This window comes from Haplochromis burtoni, unplaced genomic scaffold, assembly GCF_018398535.1.
Source record: "Haplochromis burtoni strain Fernald_Lab_line unplaced genomic scaffold, NCSU_Asbu1 Contig_5, whole genome shotgun sequence".
Taxonomy (NCBI): Eukaryota; Metazoa; Chordata; class Actinopteri; order Cichliformes; family Cichlidae; genus Haplochromis; species Haplochromis burtoni.
In genome coordinates, this window is record NW_024582366.1 from 1,409,140 (window position 1) to 1,428,998 (window position 19,859).

The 19,859-nt window shown below is 40.3% G+C and overlaps 2 protein-coding genes across 4 annotated transcripts in view; one reads left to right on the plus strand and one right to left on the minus strand.

The window, feature by feature from the left end:
* Positions 1-1,468: 1,468 nt before the first annotated feature.
* LOC102312809 (GTP-binding protein Di-Ras1) lies at positions 1,469-14,583 on the minus strand. Of its 3 annotated transcripts, none has more exons than XM_042222183.1 (4): positions 14,293-14,583; positions 7,314-7,498; positions 6,633-6,803; positions 1,469-6,373 (listed from the first exon to the last, which is right to left on the minus strand). In XM_042222183.1, the coding sequence occupies exons 2-4, from the start codon at positions 7,449-7,451 to the stop codon at positions 6,083-6,085; spliced, it is 600 nt and encodes a 199-aa protein (XP_042078117.1). In that variant the 5' UTR covers positions 7,452-7,498; positions 14,293-14,583; the 3' UTR covers positions 1,469-6,082. The 3 variants fall into 3 exon arrangements, with proteins under 3 accessions (XP_042078117.1, XP_042078111.1, XP_042078118.1); XM_042222177.1 differs by lacking the exon at positions 14,293-14,583 and adding an exon at positions 11,533-14,254; XM_042222184.1 differs by lacking the exon at positions 14,293-14,583 and adding an exon at positions 11,527-14,254.
* Positions 14,584-16,884: 2,301 nt separating this feature from the next.
* apc2 (APC regulator of WNT signaling pathway 2) overlaps positions 16,885-19,859 on the plus strand; it is a 50,620-nt gene continuing 47,645 nt past the window's right edge. The window contains exon 1 of the mRNA XM_005923452.3: positions 16,885-16,942. The gene's annotated coding sequence lies outside the window, so the exon portion shown is untranslated. The remainder of the gene's footprint in view (positions 16,943-19,859) is intronic.

The window sequence follows — 19,859 nt, forward strand, 5'->3', positions numbered from 1 at the left end:
TAGATAGATAGATAGATAGATAGATAGATAGATAGATAGATAGATAGATAGATAGATAGATAGATAGATAGATAGATAGATAGATAGATAGATAGATAATATATATAGATGCCGACCACCAGATGGCAGCAAATTATTTTGTTGGGGTAAAAGCTTCACTGTTGCTAAACAACTGGTGTTTGCATATAGAGAAGAGAAACAACAAGAAGAGTCCCTGAAGCCTTGAATATTTTTCAGTTTACACAACTTAAATACAAGCATATTGTCCCTGTGTTGCTGTGTGGGCTCTGGGTCAAAATCCATCCTTCACAGGACTTGGCCTACCTGGTCTGCTTAGACTGGGTCCTTGAGAGGCACCGAAGACTGGAAGTAAACAGTTAAATGTGACTGTTTTAAGTATTTCGGCGTACACTTTTCACACTTCTCAGTGATCATAACCAATCAGCAACTAGTTTCTAATCAGTCTTCAATCGTTAGGCCATCATCGGCACTGATGCCAGTGATAGCTTTTTCCCCCTTTATTCTTTTTTTCTAAGGTACTGACATTACATGTATGGGGTACTGTTGTGTTGTTGTCTTTACTGCAGCAAAAAAATTTCATTATAGTTTATTTCCAAAAACTGCACAACACTCTTTAAAATTCATGCAAGTACAAGTGTACAAAGCACTGACTCATTTTTACTGATGGATGCAATTTGAGATATAGCATAGGTAAGAAAATATAACTAATGCTCACATTGTTGGCAAGAAACTAAACATATGGACTGGTTCTCATATTCTGAGCACTCAAAGCGCTTTACACAACTCATTCATTCACCCAATCACAAGTTTTTAGTGCTATCTAACTAACATTCATACACATTCACACTCTGATGGATGCATCGGAGACCAGCCTGGGGTTCGTATCTTGCCCAAGGATATCTGGCATGCAGACTAGAGCAGACTAGGATTGAACTACCAACCTTTAGGTAGTTGACCTGCTCTACCACCTGAGCTACAGCCATCATATGGCATTTGTATTTCCATGTTGTGACTTTAAGAGCTATTTTGTAGGTAGCACATTAACAGAACAATGCTGCAGGATTATAAAGTGGAGCTTAAGCCCAGGTCAGTAAAGTAGATCAATACAGCTGTTTTAGTATATACACGATCTATACCTTCACTATGATAACAATCAGATCCGTGCCACCACACAAACTGCTGTCAATGTCAAATTTGTATCAGATGTTTTCTGTTTCAGCTCTTTTATTGGCTCTGTGGGAGCGGGGGGAGGGACTACTCCCATCTTTACCACTAAAAAATAATCTGTATTCAGGATTCTTTGGAGTGCAATATATATCCTTTTTATTCATTCATAGTTTGTGAGTGTCATTCATGTTGAGAAAATACAAATGAAAGCATCTTGTGTTCAGGTTAAGTCAGTTAACTTGAACATGTACATGCAGTAGTGGAATGATAAGATCGTGAATTTGCTGATAAAAGAATTTATTGGCATCAATAAACTGCTGAGAGTTATTTCTACTGCCCACGTACAAAGTGCAGCCGTTTCTGATATTGCTAAAGCTGAACACAGCTAACAGTGAGGCATGGTGACAGTTCAAGAACACGGCATGATGAAAAGCTTTATACAGTGAAATTAAATACAAAGCTGACGTGTACGTAACATGAGCTCGTCTAACGTGTTCTAGTGTTTGTGCTTCGTAAAGTTTTTAAGCTCACTTATTTTCAGATTATAAATTGTCAAGTAAAATGGAAGGAAAGGCATTTTGAATGTAGCACGGTCAGCTTTCCTGCCAGGTAAAGGAACAGCCCAACATTTAGAAATCCTGTTGGTGTGATGAGAAAATACATATCTGAGGTCTTCAAGAGTATTAAATATAAAGGCTAGCTTAGCACAAGGTACACAAAATTCCAGTTTAGCTCCCACTGTGGATCAGCAAAGTGGGGAAACGAGGATTCCCATAAAATCAGTCCAACACCAGCGTTTTCATGTTCCCTGCCCTGCTCAGTGTTAATAATCCGCACTTTTTGGGAACTAGTATGAACACAGAAATACATGAAAGGAATTAGCATAGCTCCACCGAGCTGTGTCTCTAATGTCCTGCTATAGTTTCATTTGTACACAGCTACACCTGCTTTCACCATGTCAGCCTGGATTTTGTTCAGGCAAAAATAGTGTTTGTTTAAAAGTAGCACGAACAGCACAAATATGTACAAAGAGATGTTGTACTGGTCACTGCTGGTCATTGCAATGATGCGCCAGTATGACTGCCATAATGTTCAGAGAGATGTGATTTTTAAACAGGATGATTTGTTACGGGGCAAAAACTGTAATTATTAGAACGGCTACTTGGATACGTTTAACGTGTGGGTTTTAAAAGTTTTCATCCTAAAATGTTTATTACGAGTAACCATAATAGTTCCAAAGCATAGTGTCTAAAATCAATATTGGAACTATGTTACAATCATGCAGCATAAAACTTCTTTCACAGGTGGATACAAGTATCAAACTTCAAATATTCATTCTTAAATTAATAGTATTTTTATAATAATAAAAGCAATCACTCAAAATCCCACGATGGGGGCTAAACTAGTAAACTACACATGCTTTCTGAATGATGTCAGTGTAAAATTATAAACCATGTGGAAGAAGTCTGAACCCATCGGGTTTTTTATATTCATTTGATAAAAGGGCTGTCAGTATAGTAGTGCCAGTAATACTGTTTCAGTCACACCTCCTGAATTGAATTCTTATACTTCTCACTGGTTACACAAAGCTCCTCTACGACACACTCAAAAATAAGGTTGTTTACGGTGGTTCAGGATTTACTCAGACGACCTGTGGCTCTGTCTCCTGCATCTGTGTGTTGGATTCTGAACCATAAAATAATGTAAAAAGCACCTTGAGTAAGAAACTCAGGTGAAAATGTGAAAATCTGAGTGGCAAAAGGGGTGTGACATGCAAATTTTGGAGTTTGGTACACTCTAACAGGTCCAGTGACATGGCTGATCGAGACACGTCTCACATGTTTCTGGTTATTTTAAATAAAATGTTTGCTTAGTTTGATTCTTTTTCAGGACAGTCAGTTAACATGAAGTCAGCTTAAAAGAAGAATTAGTTACTGTGATATTTTAGCTTTAACACGCTGGTAAATTTTGTAAAACAGATTCTCAGCTTTGGAACAGGACTTCTTATTCCTTAGATGTGACATTACTTTCATGGGAATATCAAAAGGCAGCACAAACATTTGATATTATATATAGGAGTGAGTCAGATCTCATAGTCAGACCCTGGAGCGAAATGACGGCAGAGATGCATCTCACAAGCTCAGGCAGTGCAGCTACGTGCACATATTTATGCGAAGCTCCTGTTTGATGCACTCAGAGATGCACAGACAACTGTTTCACAGTTTCTGCCACATTGAAAATAATATTTGAGTCTTATGGTCTTACTCTCTCAGAATGGGGAACTGTACTGAGAAAAATATCACAAGAAGCCTTTCCTGCAGATGTGGATGTCACCCGGTACTTTTTCAGTTTTGCTACTCAGCCAAGTGACTTTCTCAGTCTAAGCCGACTGCAGGTTTCCTATTTGAATAATGACCAACATTAGCATTACTGACTAACCTGAGCTTTGAGGTCAGTTTCTTTTTATGAATATGTAAACTGTCATGACCACTGATCAGTGGCCGTGAGTACTGTCTAAAAAGACCTGGGAAAATCCTGCACTGTAAGATGGTAAAAGATGTAACCCTGTCCTTGGTAGAGAAATGACTGTTTCCTTTTCATTTTAATAGTAACGTATATTAATTATTTAAAAGCATCCAAAGTCAGGGTCAGCCAATCAGAGGAAAGCTACATTGCAGGGGAAGGAGCTAAAACAGCTTATTTGAGACGGACGATTAACTGAGGAATGGCACCAAGGCCTGTGATCAATAACAATCACTGTGAAACTGAGGCTCACAATAAAAATATAGAGCTAGAAACTAGCAGAGTGGACCTGTTTTAATAACGTTTGCCTCTCTGTCCTGACCCTGGTGTGTGAAAATAACTGATCTTTTAAGAACCACAAAAGTAGTTTTGGAATTAATTAATTAAAAGCATCTAAAAACTATCAACACTAACAGATAGTGAGTTAGCATTGCATAAGCATAAGACAGCACAGTTCATTATCTTAGGTTTGCTGGAAGTTTCCCCTGCTGCTTCCAGTCCTTGTGCTAAGCTAGACTAAACACGTCCTGGCTCCATCTCTGTGTTGGACACGCAGAGATGAACCACTACAAAAGGTGCTTCCAGATATTTTGGATTGTTCCTTTAAATCACTTGTACAGTAGCTGCATGCTTCCCTGCACCTCCCTGCTAATGCTAACAATGTTTTGTTTTCTGTGTGTTTGATGAAAATGAAAACAGTGCAAAAGGCCAGTTGGAAAATCACTGAAGCCGTTTTGTAGTTTCCTGCTGAGTTAAGGTGAAATCTGATGTTTCCACTGCAGTCCGTCAGCTGAGAGTTCAGAGGCTAAACACTGTTAGCTTGCATGTTGAAGATCTAATCACAGCAGAAAGCTGAGCTCCAAGATAAAAAACAGCCACGACCACCAAGGAGGGAATCACAATAGAAAAGCAGTTAGACTTCTTAGATAAAGGAGTATTTAATTATTTTTCTGCCCTATCTGCAGGACGGAGAATAAATGTCTGGTATATATGTGATGAATAGTCCTGAGGCAGCCAATCAAGAGTGCCACAGGATTTCGAAAACGTAAACCATGCTCCCCTCTGCCACTAGGGGGCAGCAAGCAGCCACAAATGTTCTTTTTGGGAGTGCCTAATATATTAGCATGCTAGCATGTTTTAGCAAACCTGACAGCCCCAAATACTAGTGTTGAGCATGTCATACAGATGACTAAAGTAAATGTAGTATCACTGAGTTCATATTCCGCAACATCAGATTTAGCATGCTAACATGTTCCATCCAGTTCCTGGGTTTCTTGCTCATCATTGCATGTTGCTAGAATGTCAACGGGGGACAAGTGAAAGCAGGCCAAAAGAGTTTCATCATTCTTGTGAGCTAATGGTTAATAGTTAATAACTGTTAGATTTTAAAAACTAGTGCTTTCTGGTTGTGTACTTAAACTTAGCTTAAGTGTGAAGCCTGCTGCGCTGGTTTTATTCCCACTATTTTAAGCAGCATGCCGAAAAATAAAATCTTACACAGGAACTACTCTGCTTTTTCTTACTTTGTTACATAAACATTTGAACATGTATTTATTGGGATAAACTCCTTGAGATGTACCATCTTGTGTTGTAGGAGGTCATGTTAAATTAATTGATATCCAGGGTACCACTATAGCTCACCTGGCTGCACAGGTGACCCTGTGAAGGCTATAGTCCTTTAAGTCCACCCTAGGTTGTTGTTTGTGTGTGTGTTTGGGTTTTAACTGTTTTCTTTTTGTTTACACAGTCATCTGCACACAAGCATTGCATGCTGCCCCTCGGCAGGCTTCCAACAGTGGGCCAATTCACACAAAGGACTCGGAGAGAAAGGGACCTTTACAAACCATGGATGAGAGAGCTGGTTTTAGACAGAACTGAGGGGCTCTTTAAAGGGCCAGTATACAATGAGTTTCTGTGAACTAAGAATCATGCAAGTCTAATGTTGTCGAGTCCCAGAAACATAATGAGCTGAAAATAAGCTCATCTCTAAAATAAAGCTGTCAGGACCAGTTGGGTTGGTCCTGTAGGAACTGCTGGAACAAACTCGAGCTTAACCATAATCTGATTTTTGGCTCAACATTTACAATGACATTAGTGAAGTACTCCTTACTCTTTCATGTAATTGTTAATAGTGTCAGGAGTTAGTTGAGTGTGTAAAAAGTTTTTTGTTTGCTTTTTTTACAAATAGTTTAGACCATATACACAATCCATGTCAGGTGTAGCAGGAGCCCGAGGTCTTGATATAAATATTCAAATATTCCAGATTCCATTTTAAGTTATTAGTCATTTTGTTCATTTGGGCTCTAGCATTCAGACAGACTCTAAAGTCTGTGAGTCCTTTGCAGTGAGTCCTCTGCAGCTGCCAGCTGCTCTACATGACACTGCACTTTCCCTTCAGCTTGTCAGCTCGTTTCTGTTTTCCCGACCGTTTCCCGTCGATGCTCAGGCTCATGTCCCGCTTCTTCTCTAGGGCCAGCAACTCCTGGAACAGTTCCTTGACGTTGGTGTTCGTCTTGGCCGACGTCTCCATGAAGGCACACTTCCAGGCAGCCGCCTGAGCCTCACCTTCCTTCATCTCCACCTCACGCTGAGCCGTTTCATCGCTTTTGTTGCCCACAAGCATGATGGGAATGGATTCCACGCTGCCTTTAATGGCCAAAACCTAAATGGGCATGAGATAACATCAGTTAGGACTAAACATTAGGTCATCAAAGATGAAGCTGTCAGTCCTGAGCATGACTTCTGCAGTGAACTGCATACCACTGAGGCATTTTTCACTTTGTTTCTGCACCACCAGACTGAGTTGTGTGTTTGGTGTGTGCTTCAACATCCGTGATAACAATGGCGTTGGAAAACCAAAGTCTCTGAAAGATTTTTGTGAGTTTAATGTGCAGTGGTGCAATTAATCTGCAGAGTGTGACCTGTTGATAGATGGGTTTGAGCTCCTCCAGTGACTGGCGGCTGGTGATGGAGTACACTAGGATGAAGGCATGGCCTCTGGAGATAGACAGACGCTGCATGGCGGGAAACTGGTGACTTCCTGTTGTGTCAGTAATCTCCAGCGTGCAGACGCTCTTATCACAGCTGATCACCTGCAGGGATGACAGGCACTGATGTCAGGTATTAACAGTGACAGCAGATTTGATAGGAGGGTTTCGTTTACACATTTCTGTTACTGCAGTGTGGAAGGAAACATTATCCAGACGCAAGTGTCAGTTTCTTTTTAACTGCTTCAGCCAACCAGCTTTTTCTACTTCTTATCTGAGATGCCCCAGATAGCAATGAATCAGTGCTGATGGCCTTGTGATAATTCATAAAATGGTTCTAAGCCAAATACAGCAAAAATATTCTACATCAAACTTGAGCCGATTTTGGTCAAGATCTGGTGCACTTAATAGTTTGCTGTGAAGACTGAATAGAGCCCAAATAACACTAAACGATGTGGGTGATGTTTGGCAAAGCTATGGCATGGTTGGGGCTCATTTACTCACTCTGTGTTATTAATTGCAGAAACCTTAAATGTATGCACATTTCATTCATGGTATTAGAAACTTTTACAGCCAAACTTTCTGATCATGCGTGAAGATGCTCAAGAGCCCCACCTGTCTGTAGGTGTCCTCGACTGTGGGGATGTAGGTGTCTCTGAAGGTGCCTTTCACGAACCGAAGCACCAGCGAGCTCTTCCCCACCCCGCCGGCACCGAACACCACCACCCGGTAGTCATTACTCTGCTCTGGCATTCTGGGAACTACAGTTCACCTGCTTCTCTGGCTCTACGATCTGTAAGCTAAAGAAGACAGGACAAGAACATAAGCTGGATTATTTAATACGACTGGATCAAAATGAAAGGGTCAAAACGATGTCCTGCACATTATATCACCTTAAACATTGCATTCATTTGAAGTGTGGGGCTAAAAGTGAAGTGTGGACAACTACTCTGTTTTCCTAGGTGTCCATGAAGGTAGCAGAGCACCTTCCAGGTCCACCTAAGGTACAAGATAGTAAAAAGCCCAGCTTTGCTTGCGCCTCGTGTAGCTCATCTCACCTTTATAAGAACACTTTATTTAGTTTTGTTAAAGCTTTACACCTTACAGCTCACCCACACCGAGTTTTACACCGAGTTTTACATCAAATAACTGCCTGTCGACAGTTATTTGATGGCCAGTGAATTAAATTTAGATTCATCACTCTATACAACTTGTTTTCAGTCCAGTCTTGTGTAATTTGGTATACCTCGGCCTTTTCTTCCTGTTTCACCTCTTTAACGATGTCTCGTTGACAGCCAGACTTCCACAGAGACCATATCTGATGAATCTTTGGCGAACAGTCGATGGATCGAGGGTCAGATGCGTCTGTCATGTCCTGTGTCAGGTCTTAGCTGCTTTTTTCCTATTTCTTAAGGACAGGACTTTCGGATGCTGTTCATCGGATGTAGATAGTTTTTCAGGCCAATTTTGTTCAATTTTCAACTATTTTTGTTCACAACACAAGACTGACAAAAAATGCCAAGACATGGCAAGTTTTAGCTAAAAGCCCTCGGAATCACTTTGCTGGTGCAAAACTACTATCTTACATCTATTTGTGTTACCTTTTGCATTTAGAGATTCAACACTTTCGTTGTATATATGCAGTGACAATAAAGGGCTATTCTACTCTATTGTATTCCTTTCTAACTGAAGAATTTGAAACAAATGATGTGTTTTTGTGACATGCTGGTAATAACCAAGTGCCTAAAAAGACAATTAAAACTGGTCCTTTGCTAAGTTGTCATCCCTTAAGTTAGGTCCCTTTTTGTGTCTAAATAATTCAAAGGTAACTGTTACACGAGTTCACAAAGAAAAAACACTCCTCTAAAAATGATCAGGTACAATGACCAGACTTTAAATTATTGAAAAATCATTGAAATGACTGAAAAATGTAGCATTTTTCTTTTTGGTTTTTCTTTAGTACTTACTTTCATTATTGGTTTAATCACTTGAAACAGTACAAATACATACAGGCAAATTTAAGTAATTTCAGGATTTCCAGGCTGTGAGCCTCCCTCCACCCCTTCAGAATGACTAACGTGCACAAATGACACTTTTCCATGTCGTTAATGAGGAGAGCTGAAAACAAACCCCAGAGAAGGAAAGACAACAGCGATTCTAAAGGGAGCTCCTTCTCCTCCTCACCAACGTCACCACCTCCTTATCTCTGCCACAGATTCAGACCACCAGCCAATCACCACCTCGTTAATCCATCAGCATGACGAGCATCACACATACACCTGCCTCATGATAGCTTCCATTGTGCTTCTGGATATAACCATGGCAGCATCTCAATGTACTGTGTGTGTGTGTGTGTGTGTGTGTGTGTGTGTGTGTGTGTGTGTGAGATAAAGAGAGAGAGAGTGTTTCCAGTCGCCGTGGTGACGGCACTGAGAGAGGGGAGCAAACATGTCATCGGCACCAGCAGGGCTGTTGTCAAGGTAACCTGCCTGCCCACATCACTTGATGTCACTTCCTGCGCGGAGGCAGGCAGCAGGGAAAACACCTCCAACTAAAGCAGCAGCATCAGAGCTGCAGACACAGAATCTAAAAAAAACAGACCAATGTGAGACCAGGATATGAATTTCATTATTCTAATTATTACTGTCATTGCTACTGACAGTGCAGGCCTGCTTTAAATGGAGACGAAGCAAGAACGATAAAAATTATTTTTATCATATAAGTTGTGCTTAAAAAGATGATTCCACTCTGCTCAGCTCACCAATCCATCGGACTGATAAAGAAAAATCTTCTATAACAGGCAAAAGTCAAGTTATTTGGTGGATTACGCCCTCTGATGGGCCAACACAATGAACACAAAACTCTATCCACAGCCTCGTTCATAATCCGTCATCCTGTTTTATCATAGTCATGGAGAGGATCTCAGGGCGAAGTTGAGGTGCGTCCGTTTTTGCAGATGAACACAAATGACAGCATGCACTGATGAAAGTCAGCTCTTTCAGTCTAAGGCCATTGTTCTCCAGCAGAAAAAGTTGATTCTTTCTCACTCCAAGCTCCAGCTGCTGAGGTAACTCTCTAAGGTATGAGGAAAAAAACACTCTTTACTCAAAATGATAGAGATTTTCATTGAACTGCCTTTGAGCTAAGTTTAGACTGGGACTTGCCCACTTCATGCTCCTAACTGTTATTTTGCTCAGCCTAGAGCCACTAAAAAGGAAGTCGCTGAGGTGGTTGATCAGGATGCCCTCGGGTGCACTGAGGAGCTTATATCCAGCCAGCATATCATCCAGCTAGGAAGTTTCTACAGATGCCTCAGGATTTCTGAAATATTACTTTGCTGCTTTAGTGGCCTGCCTCTTTAAGAATTTAACTCAATAAATATTTAACTTTCAAAATGTAAGAGTTGAAAAAAGACTCAAGGTGGAGCCTCCGTCTTTTTGTTGTGTCGAGCTAGAGTTGAGTTTGTATCCGACCGTATAAAAAATGCAGTTTTATCAAAGCCACCTGCATCGCTCAGTCAGGCACAATGTGAACACAGTGTGACATCGGTCTGTTAGTTTCACTCCATAAATTTTAAACAAGCTGAGTTACTGGTTTGAAAGGGTGAATTTTAACGTAAACCACAACCTTACCCAGTAACTTTAACTTTTTACAGAAATTTTAATGAAGTGATTAATATTAACATTACATCAACATTTTAGAATAGTATTAATGCTATTTTTTGTAGTATTGTTAGCAGCATTGTTTAGCCTGTTCATGCTGTTGGCTGCTATAGGGTGTCACCTTTCATGAATTCAAGCCTGTTGCTAGATGGTTGCTAGGCAACATGACAATATTATAATATATCATGTATTATTTAGATATTGCAGAGTTATATGAATGTTAGTGTTGTGAAATTAAAATGATAGCATTCTTTTTTTTTTAGCTATTATAGGTGTGTAAATGCTAAAAACAGTCCATTTTAGCCTATTGCTAGTTGGTTGCTAAGATGACACGATAGCAGCATAATAACTGATATAGATGAGAACCTACAGGGGGCGTGCGCAGACTCTGTGCCAAGTTTGGTTTCTCACCTCCTGACTGTTTAGAATGAGTTGGCAAACATAGAGAGATTAAATGTGTATATTAAGATTCTTGTGACACATTGTGTCCTTTTTCTTTCTTTTCTCTGTATTTGTTTATTTTTCCCCATCCTTAAATCCATCCATTTTTCTTATCCAATTCAGGATCGGGTGGGTGGTGGCCTGGCAAGAGACAGGGTACACCTAGGACAGCTCGCCAGTTCGTCACAGGGCTGTTCACACTCACATCCACACTAACAGCATGTTTAGAATCATGGGTTAACTGAACAACCATGTCTGACTGTGGGAGGAAGCTGTGGGTCCTTTCTTATTGTTTTTCCATTTTTTCTTACCACATTCAAACCTTCCCCTTTGTGCCTTACTGTGTGTTAATATAAGACATTCTATTAATAGTTTTTGTCTATTTCTTCTATAGCTTTGGTGATTTAAATGAAACTTCACAGGATTTAATGAAGGATTACAATGAACCCGAAACATGAAATTATTAACACGTTATGTAATTTCCCTCCTGTCTAAAATAAGAAGGTGTGACCTGAAAAAAATAGCACAAAGTTCACACACGCATTTTATCGCAGTAACACTCAGTCACTTCCTGAAGAGTTAACAGAACCTTGAAGTCTTCATTCTAAAATGTAACAACTGGCGGTATAGAAATGTTATTTTTTCTCTAAAAAGAGAAGCGTCACCACAATGTGACTGTGTGAACTCATTCATGTCCCCACATCGTGAGAAATCCAAGTACTCACACTTACACTGAGGTTGCTGCAGTTTCACACCTCCAGCTGAACTCCTCACATCATTCACACTCTGTTGAAAATCTCAGTGTTTAATATCCTGCAGCAAAGAGCTGAATGTGATTCAGAAAGCCACTTCTTCCTGGAGATGAGTTGGAGTTGCTGTTAACTCTCTGAGATGTTTGTGGAGAATAACATCTGAATGAATCGTAAACTGAAAGCTTTTCAGATAAAATCTGATTTTGAGGCGTGAACATGTGAGAAGCGAGTATACCGGTCCAACAGGAAGCTTGCAGCAGACTGAGGAGTACAAAAATGCAAATAACTCATATTTCAGTACTGTACTTTTTCCTTCTACTTGTGTCACTAAATACTTGTGCCTGTCTGCTTGCCAGATCAAAATTTTAGGATTTGATTAAGAATTGGATTTTAAAAAACACACATTCTCCTCTAAAAGCATCCAAATGCTCCTGCTTCTCAGATGTGAGTTTGCTTCTTTTCTGTTTCCAGCCTTTAATCGATCCATTTTCTATTCTTTATCCAGCTGGAGGTTGCAGCAGTCTAAGTAGAGATCTTCCTCCCTCTGCCATCTCCTCCAGGTCTTCCAGGGATACTGAGGCAATCCCAAGACAGCCAGAGGGCATAATCACTTCAGCGTATCCTGGGTCTGTCCCCGAGGTCTCTGAGCAGGCACACAAGAGGCATCCCATTCAGAGCCACCTCAGCTGGCTCATTTCTTAAGGAGGCTCCTCGCTGCATTTCCACTTACTTATTTTTTAATTTTAATTTGTTTTTGGCTTTTAAATATGAGGATAAGTAAGAGGATGATCAATGTTATAACTGGACTATTAATACAAAAATACAAAAAGAGTAAGATACATTCCAGAGTAAGATCCATCATATTGACTAAATAAAGCCAAAAGTTTCAAACACTACAGTCGGTGTATCGCTGTGTTTTTGCCATGGACCACAACCATCGCCCACTGGTGGCCATTAAGAAGAACACATCTGCACATCTGTGTTGGCTTCATTTTTCAGACCCGGAAGCTACATTTGTCCTTTTATATTGATATGGATACTCATACACTCATCTCAGGCACACAGCGCTGACACTTCACTTACTTCTAAAGCTTTTTATATGCACTGTTAATGGCAGCACGCAGCATCCTGAACGCCAAACAATCGAACACTTCAGAGAAGAATCAGTCTCAGGCCAACTAAGATTTCCTATGCTTTGCTTTAATCTTTGGTGTTCCTCGTGTTTAATGTGGTCTATGCCGCCACAATCATCACAGCACGAGTAACTAATTATCACAGAGCACGTTAGCCAAGCTTTGATCAGCAGTTAGCATTATCCCAGCTAGTTGCTGTAACTGTTTGTAAACGACAGACTGAAAATCAGCTTCTTCAACTGCACAGGTGAGCCTGTCATTGGCTAACAGCCACATGGAGCAGAAACACGTGACGTCAACTCATTCAAAGTGAATGAGAAGTGAGAGCAATGAGGTCTGAAGTGTATCTTTGTGACTCCTGCCAAACTGCAAACTGCAAACTATATTTTTCACTGCGAATATCCAAACCATGCAGCAACATAGTAATAACTAACCTCCAGCTGTGCATGGGCTCATCCCAAATGTTCTTCTGGCTAAAGTTTTCGATGCCATATGATGGCATTGATGATGATGGCATTCCTCTCTCCAGATCAGGAATGATGAGAAGAACCGAACGCTTATCTTACCTGTGTTAATGTGTTTGCATTCGTTTGGCAATGGTTCTATATGTGACTGGTTCAACCCTCTAAGCCACCAGATGTGCATGCTGTTCTCTTCTTTTTCCTGTCTGTGCTCACATCCAAAGTTATAGGGTAGATGTAGTATTTAGTGTAGTGTCATCCAGACACCAGATAGTTATCTAAACTCCACTAAACCTCATAAATCCTTTTCCGTGGACACTTGAACACCTTTATGAACAGCCACGCTGACCATTTTATGTCAGACTTTGGACCTTTTCTAACTCTCAGAGGCGCCTCTGCCTCTGTTTGCTTTTGGGAACTTGAAGAAGCATCTGACCCGGAAATGGCTAATGACGTCACATGTGCGTCACAGCGCCGACACTAAAGGAAAACTTGAGTTTAACCCTAAGACAGCAGCGGCTTTGACTAAAGAGCAGTAAATCGCTCTGGGACTCAGTGAGTTTGGTAATCGTTTAACTAACATGTAATAAAAATGTTGTAAATATCATCTCAGTGCAACTGTTGACTTCTCGTGTTAGCTATGACATCACACATAATGCAACATATAGTTCACAAAGTCATTTTTCTTGCACAAACTAATGACACAAAAAGGTTACATCAATCATTGGTAAACAGTATTGATTATGATTTCATTAGCTGTTAAGACACTAAAACAAGCTACTGTATTTACTGCCTGCTCCCTGCCTACATATGCACTCTGAGTATGAACCCAATCTGGATGTGTTCTCCAAACCAGTTATTATCTAAATACTGATCATTACTAAATGCAGTTCACTATTTCTTAACTATAAAGGTGGCTAACTAAAGTATACTTGACTATCAAATACCATTTATCAATGATGAGGCTGGGCTGCTGATCAATCTGTTCTGAGACTTGCACCACATTTCGGTCACCGTGTGACTGTTCTTTAAGTTAAAACTCAAAAAGCATCTTCACTACAGCAGCTTTTTTGTGCTCGTGATGGCATTTCACGACTATAAAACACTGTCACGACACACACAGACACACACACACACACACTGACCTGCAGCTTTGTTCTCGGTCTCAATCAGCTGCAGCTCCTCGGTGTCATTACCTCCTCACATCATGTTAATCAGTGTGACTGCACTCAATAGTAAACGACTGCTCCTCGGGCGTGCGCGTAGTCGGGCACGCGCGTCCATAACCATTATATGAACGTGCACACCTATGCGCGCGCGCACACAGATTGTTGGAATACAGTCAAATCAGCACCGAGCCGGGTGGTGAAATCAGACCGGCCGTGGAGCTCTGCTCCTCGGCTGCTGCCCGACATCCTCCCCGGCTGACGGTGCGTTTGTTTTTTTTCCGGTGTGAGTGTCAGCGCAGTGGGTGTGGGTGTGATGCCTGCGGACTCACCTTATCTCCGCGGATCCTCTCCGTCGTTCCCTGTGAGTGTGTGTGTGTTTGCGGGGTTTGTCTACTCCGGAGCGGCTGTGAGCAGCCTGAACCCTCGGCTGTCTGACTCACACCATCATCATCACCATCATCATCACCATCATCAGACCTGCTGCTGCTGCTCAGCGCACACCAGACCTCCTCTTCCTCCTCCTCCTCCTCCTTCTCCTCCCTCCTCCATCACCTCCTTCCGCGACTCCGCTGGCAGGACAAGACTTCCGTTCGAATGGATTTTCAGAATAAAGGGCTCTTGCGGATGATCTTACTGAAGTTACAGACTGCATACAATATTATTTAAAGCTTCAAATCCGCTACACCAAATCTGTATTCTCACGGATAAATGGGTAGCACTAAAACATGCTAAAGATTTCAATTGTTACCTTCAGTAGTTGGCTGTGTAACCCTTTTAAGGCACATTCGTCAGATTTTAGATGTTCTGCTGTGAAAAAAGAGACAGTAAATAAATTAAGGCTTCTTTTCCTCCTCGCCCAAATTTGAACATTTTTAGCATTTTTAATCCCCGCACTCCCCCCGTTACACTCACCCGTACACATCACCGATAATAAATACGATAATAAAACTTTCTGTGAATAAATAACTTTCATTGTGTTTTTTTCTATTTTCAAAGCATTACGCGCTTTTAGGTTGAAGGCTGAGAATAACCGGAAGTCTTCTTTTCATCCTCCTCCTCTAAAATAAAAATAAATTTTTCTTCACCTTCACCTCCTTTAGCGTCAGTCAGACACGTCATCGACAGGAAAAAAATGCAATGAGCAGAATAAATAGAATACAGTAGAAGTAAAAATCACGCTTGAATCCTATCAGGTTACATTAGAAATACGCAGTATTGGCTGTTCATGCTGCCTGTAATATAAGCTGTGTACCTGTTAGTGATCAAATGTCCCTGTTTAGGGTTGTGTGAGTCCTGATCGTCTGATCAAATGTACCAAAGTCATTTTGTGTTTTGGTTTTACTTCAAAACAATTATCTCGATCCTTCTTTCATCAAAAGGAAAACAATAGATGCAAATCAGACTAATGTAATGTTATGTAATGTTACAGTGAGGCTTCAGTAGTGAGTGATCGATATCGCATTGATTATTGTCCCGTGGTGCATGAGGACAAAGAGCTGCTGATATAACAGATGAAGCATGTGTTGCTTGCAGGTTTGGGGATTGCATCTTGGTGTTTACATTGATATGGTTATGTGTAAGTGTTTGGAGTTATCACAGGTTACAATCTAAATTTAGCGTCATGGAAAAGTGAAGAGGCTGGAAGCGCTTTCCTGATGACTTCATGCTCTTAATTGTTAGTTTGAAGTCTTACTGAACACAGCATGATGATACTCTGTAAGTTATGGTCCCACTTAGACTCTTAAAGGACCATCAAGAAGTGTAACAAAGCTTTTGTGACTAACAAGTCCACTGTTCCCCACAAATAGACTATATTTGGGAAGAGCAATATTATATTTTGTGACTTACTTTAATTTTATTATCTACCTGCGACAACAATGTGACTGATTTCCTAATGTTTCCGTTTTTTCCCTCAAAGTTGTAGTAACCAGCTTGGCTCCGGTCCTCCTCGTCTTGTGTTTCCCTGACTGCAGGCTAAACTGTTGTGGCATTTCTAAAGATCACTCATGTGTCTCAAGCCTCTTTTACAAACTCCATCTCCAGTGTCTTGAACTGCAGCTGCTGATGACAGTTTGAAATCTGCTCCAGATCTGACTAATAAGACCCTCCAGCAGGTGGAGAACTGCTGCCGCTACAAGGCTGCAGAGAACAAAAGACTGCAGCTGCAGTCCAAGATGGTGGAGCTGGAGTAAAGGGATCGGTACTCCTGATAGCCTTTTTCTGTTGTAACTGAGCACTCAAAGCACGTTGTACTGTAAGCCACATTTATTAGTTTCTAACTTACTCACAATCACATGCTGATGCAACCCCCCCCCACCCCACACACACACACACACACACACCCCGCCTCCTGATCATCCATAAATGAGATGATAAAGCATTGGAGAGCCAGCTGATTATTCATCTATCATATATTGTCAAAGAATACATAGTATTATTTAATCATTAATTTAAGTATATGTGCACCTTTTTTAAATTGGTTGCTTCTGAAGGATGTCTGCGCTCACCATTAGACATGGGGTGAGGGGCTTGGTGGTTTGCAAGGAGCCCAGTAGACATCTGGGCATCTCCTAGGTGAGGTGTTTCAGGCATCTCTCCCTGGGAGGAGACGCCGGGGAAAACTCAGGTATCCTGGAGAGATTTTGTCGCTCAGCTTGCTGGGAATCCCTCAGTGTTTGCCAGGAGAGCTGGAGGGTTGGGTGGGGAAATCCAGATAAGTTGCATATGTATAAGTGGTGGATGGGTGGATGAGTGTGCAGTATCAATCAGTTTGTAAGTCAGAGTCAGCTGATTTATATTGTCTGTATTACTGAGATTTATATTGTCTGTATTACTGATTTATATTGCAGCCAGGGGATGCTACTGTGTTGCCTTTTAAAATGCTAAAATCGCTTTTTACTGATAATGACTGCTAAAAAAATGTGTGGTCTTAGCCTTCTGCTTTTCTTTTCCTTTTTTGCGGATGTAAGGATGGATTTAAAAAAAAATGCTGGATGTGTTGGAAAGACCCGGATAAAGTAAAATAGAAACACGGTCACTTATCTCCCTCTAGCGGGGAAGATGAAGCACTGCAAAGCTAACGTTTATGTGATGGTAATGAGTCAATGTCTACTATACTGAAACAAAGGAAATTAGGCTGTCAAACATTCTGTTAACAGTTTAATAATTATTCTAAACTTAGCCTGGTGAATTTCAATATTCATCAGTTTTTTGACTGTTGTTGTTCATAATCGGAAATTAATGTTTTTCTGGATAAACTGGTTTGATGCATTTGAGGTTTTGCCCAGTTTGATCAGATATTTCCTGAATGCAGCTAAATTTAGGTTTTGTGTTTAGACAGAGAGGCAGGTTTCAAGAATACTATAGTCTTAGCGATGTTTCTAAAGAAAATCAGCTCTTTACAATTACACATGTAAACTGATAAAATGATTTATTCAATAATGTCTACAATCAAAGCAAATGTGAACATTTCTCTGAACAAGAAGGAAAAGGATGCAGGAGGAAGTGGCAGAGATTCAGTTCCTGACTGTAAAGTGAACTAAACACAACAAACTAATTAATTCTAATTTAAAGAAACAGAATAAATCACAAGTACTGCATTAAAATATGCTGTGCACAGCACATAGCCTCCATAATGAATGTGAGGAATATTATTTTGTTATGAATAAATTATTATTATAATAAACAGTGTGACATTCTCATATAACATTCTTGTTATTTTGGTGCACCTCCCGTTCCTCACATTCTCAAATCACGCTGTTGTGATTTCACAGCTCTGCAGCTGTGAAGGAAAAGACTGCAGCAGGAGCTGCTTGTCTTCAGGCGTTTCTGACAGAAACACTTTAAAGCCGCTTTCAGAAGTCGGCTGAGGTGATGTGCGAGGAGCAGGTTGTGGTAGATCACTGGGTTCATTCCACCTGGGAGGCTGTGGTCCTGTGTTAAAACAAAAGTCAGCATTGATTTATTATTTCTAGGTATAGTTGATTTTTTTTCTCAGTGTTATTTGTGTCTTTACTTGCTGCTTAGTTACCGTTAGAAACTAATATTTTAAGAGCCATAAGTTAGGTTAAATACCATTTGAGTAAATTATTGAATTATACAGTTATATCTACAGTTTTAAGATTTTGGTTTAGGTTAAATGTTTAATGTTTTTCCAGTCCTGATATCCCAACAACACGACTGGTCAATAACACTGATAGCTGTGGAGTAATGATGCAGAAACAACACCAACAATCATATCAAGAAAAAACGACCAAAGAACATGTGTAATGTTTGAAACAATAAAGTAAGCCGAGTAAGCTTTTCCTGACCAGCTGGATTCTCAAAGTTTAAGATATATTAAGTTTTATTGTCATTATTAGCAACAACATACATGCATCAAAATTAGAAGCACTGCTGTATTTGGTGCATGCAAAGATAAACATTTATACAATAAGAATAAAATACAATTCCTAGAAATATATATCTTGTATTTTCTTCTATCATACATAAAACAATAAATGAGATTAAAAATCTAATGATACCAGCTCAAATGATGCACAGGTGGGCAGTGGAATAAATGGACATAACAGAGGTGTTTTAGGTTTGGGGCTATTGCACATAAGGTGAATATTCCACAGTGGTGAGCATGTAATTGGCCTGTTGTAAGTACTGAACAGCCTGATGCTGCACTGAAAAAAGTTGTTTTTCAGTCTGCTGGTCCTGAAACTGTGAAGTTTGGCTTGTTGGGCTGATTAATTCTGCAGTCTTACGTGTACTTTTTTCCCCCAACAGCTGTTGGATTGATTTCCCTAAACTGCCATCGTTAGTTGTGTGTGGAGTGCAATAACTGTAGACACAGGAGGCAGGAGCCATGAAACACAAAGCCAATTGATTAGAGTCCAAAAAACACAATGAACAGGCAAACAGGGAGCACAGGAAATGCAAACCTACAGCTATGAATGACAGGACTACGTATACAGTGAGGACTGACTGGGAATGGGAGACACAAGGGGAACAAAAAATAGGTGAGGACACCTGAGACAACAAGCTACCAAAGTACAACAGGAACTAACCTAAAGATAAGCTATAAAGAACAGAGACAAACTACACTGAAGAACAAGAACACAGGAGGACGCAAACACAACAAATAATCAACTAAACAACTAAAACCTCTCAGCAATCAAACTAAATCTTTAAAGCACAAAAACTTTACACAGTGGAAACTTATATAGAAACCAGCTGTGACATTTTAACAAAGGGATTCAAACAGTGAATGAAAAGATATTCCTTTTTTATGTAATGTGTTTGTCTTCACCTTAAGGATCCCGTCTCACTGCTTTGACTTTATATTTTTTATTCCACATGCATTTGAATATCATCTGAGCTTTCTCTGTTTTTAACCACATTTAATGAGGTGGGATTTATGTGACCCTCTCAGACTGATGCGTCTGTTAATTTGTGCGTAAACAGTGAGGATAACTTTAAAAGGATGATTTGCTTTTGTACTGAATTCAGCGGTCTTTAACAAAACCTTTTTTTATTTCCATATAACTCCCCCCCCC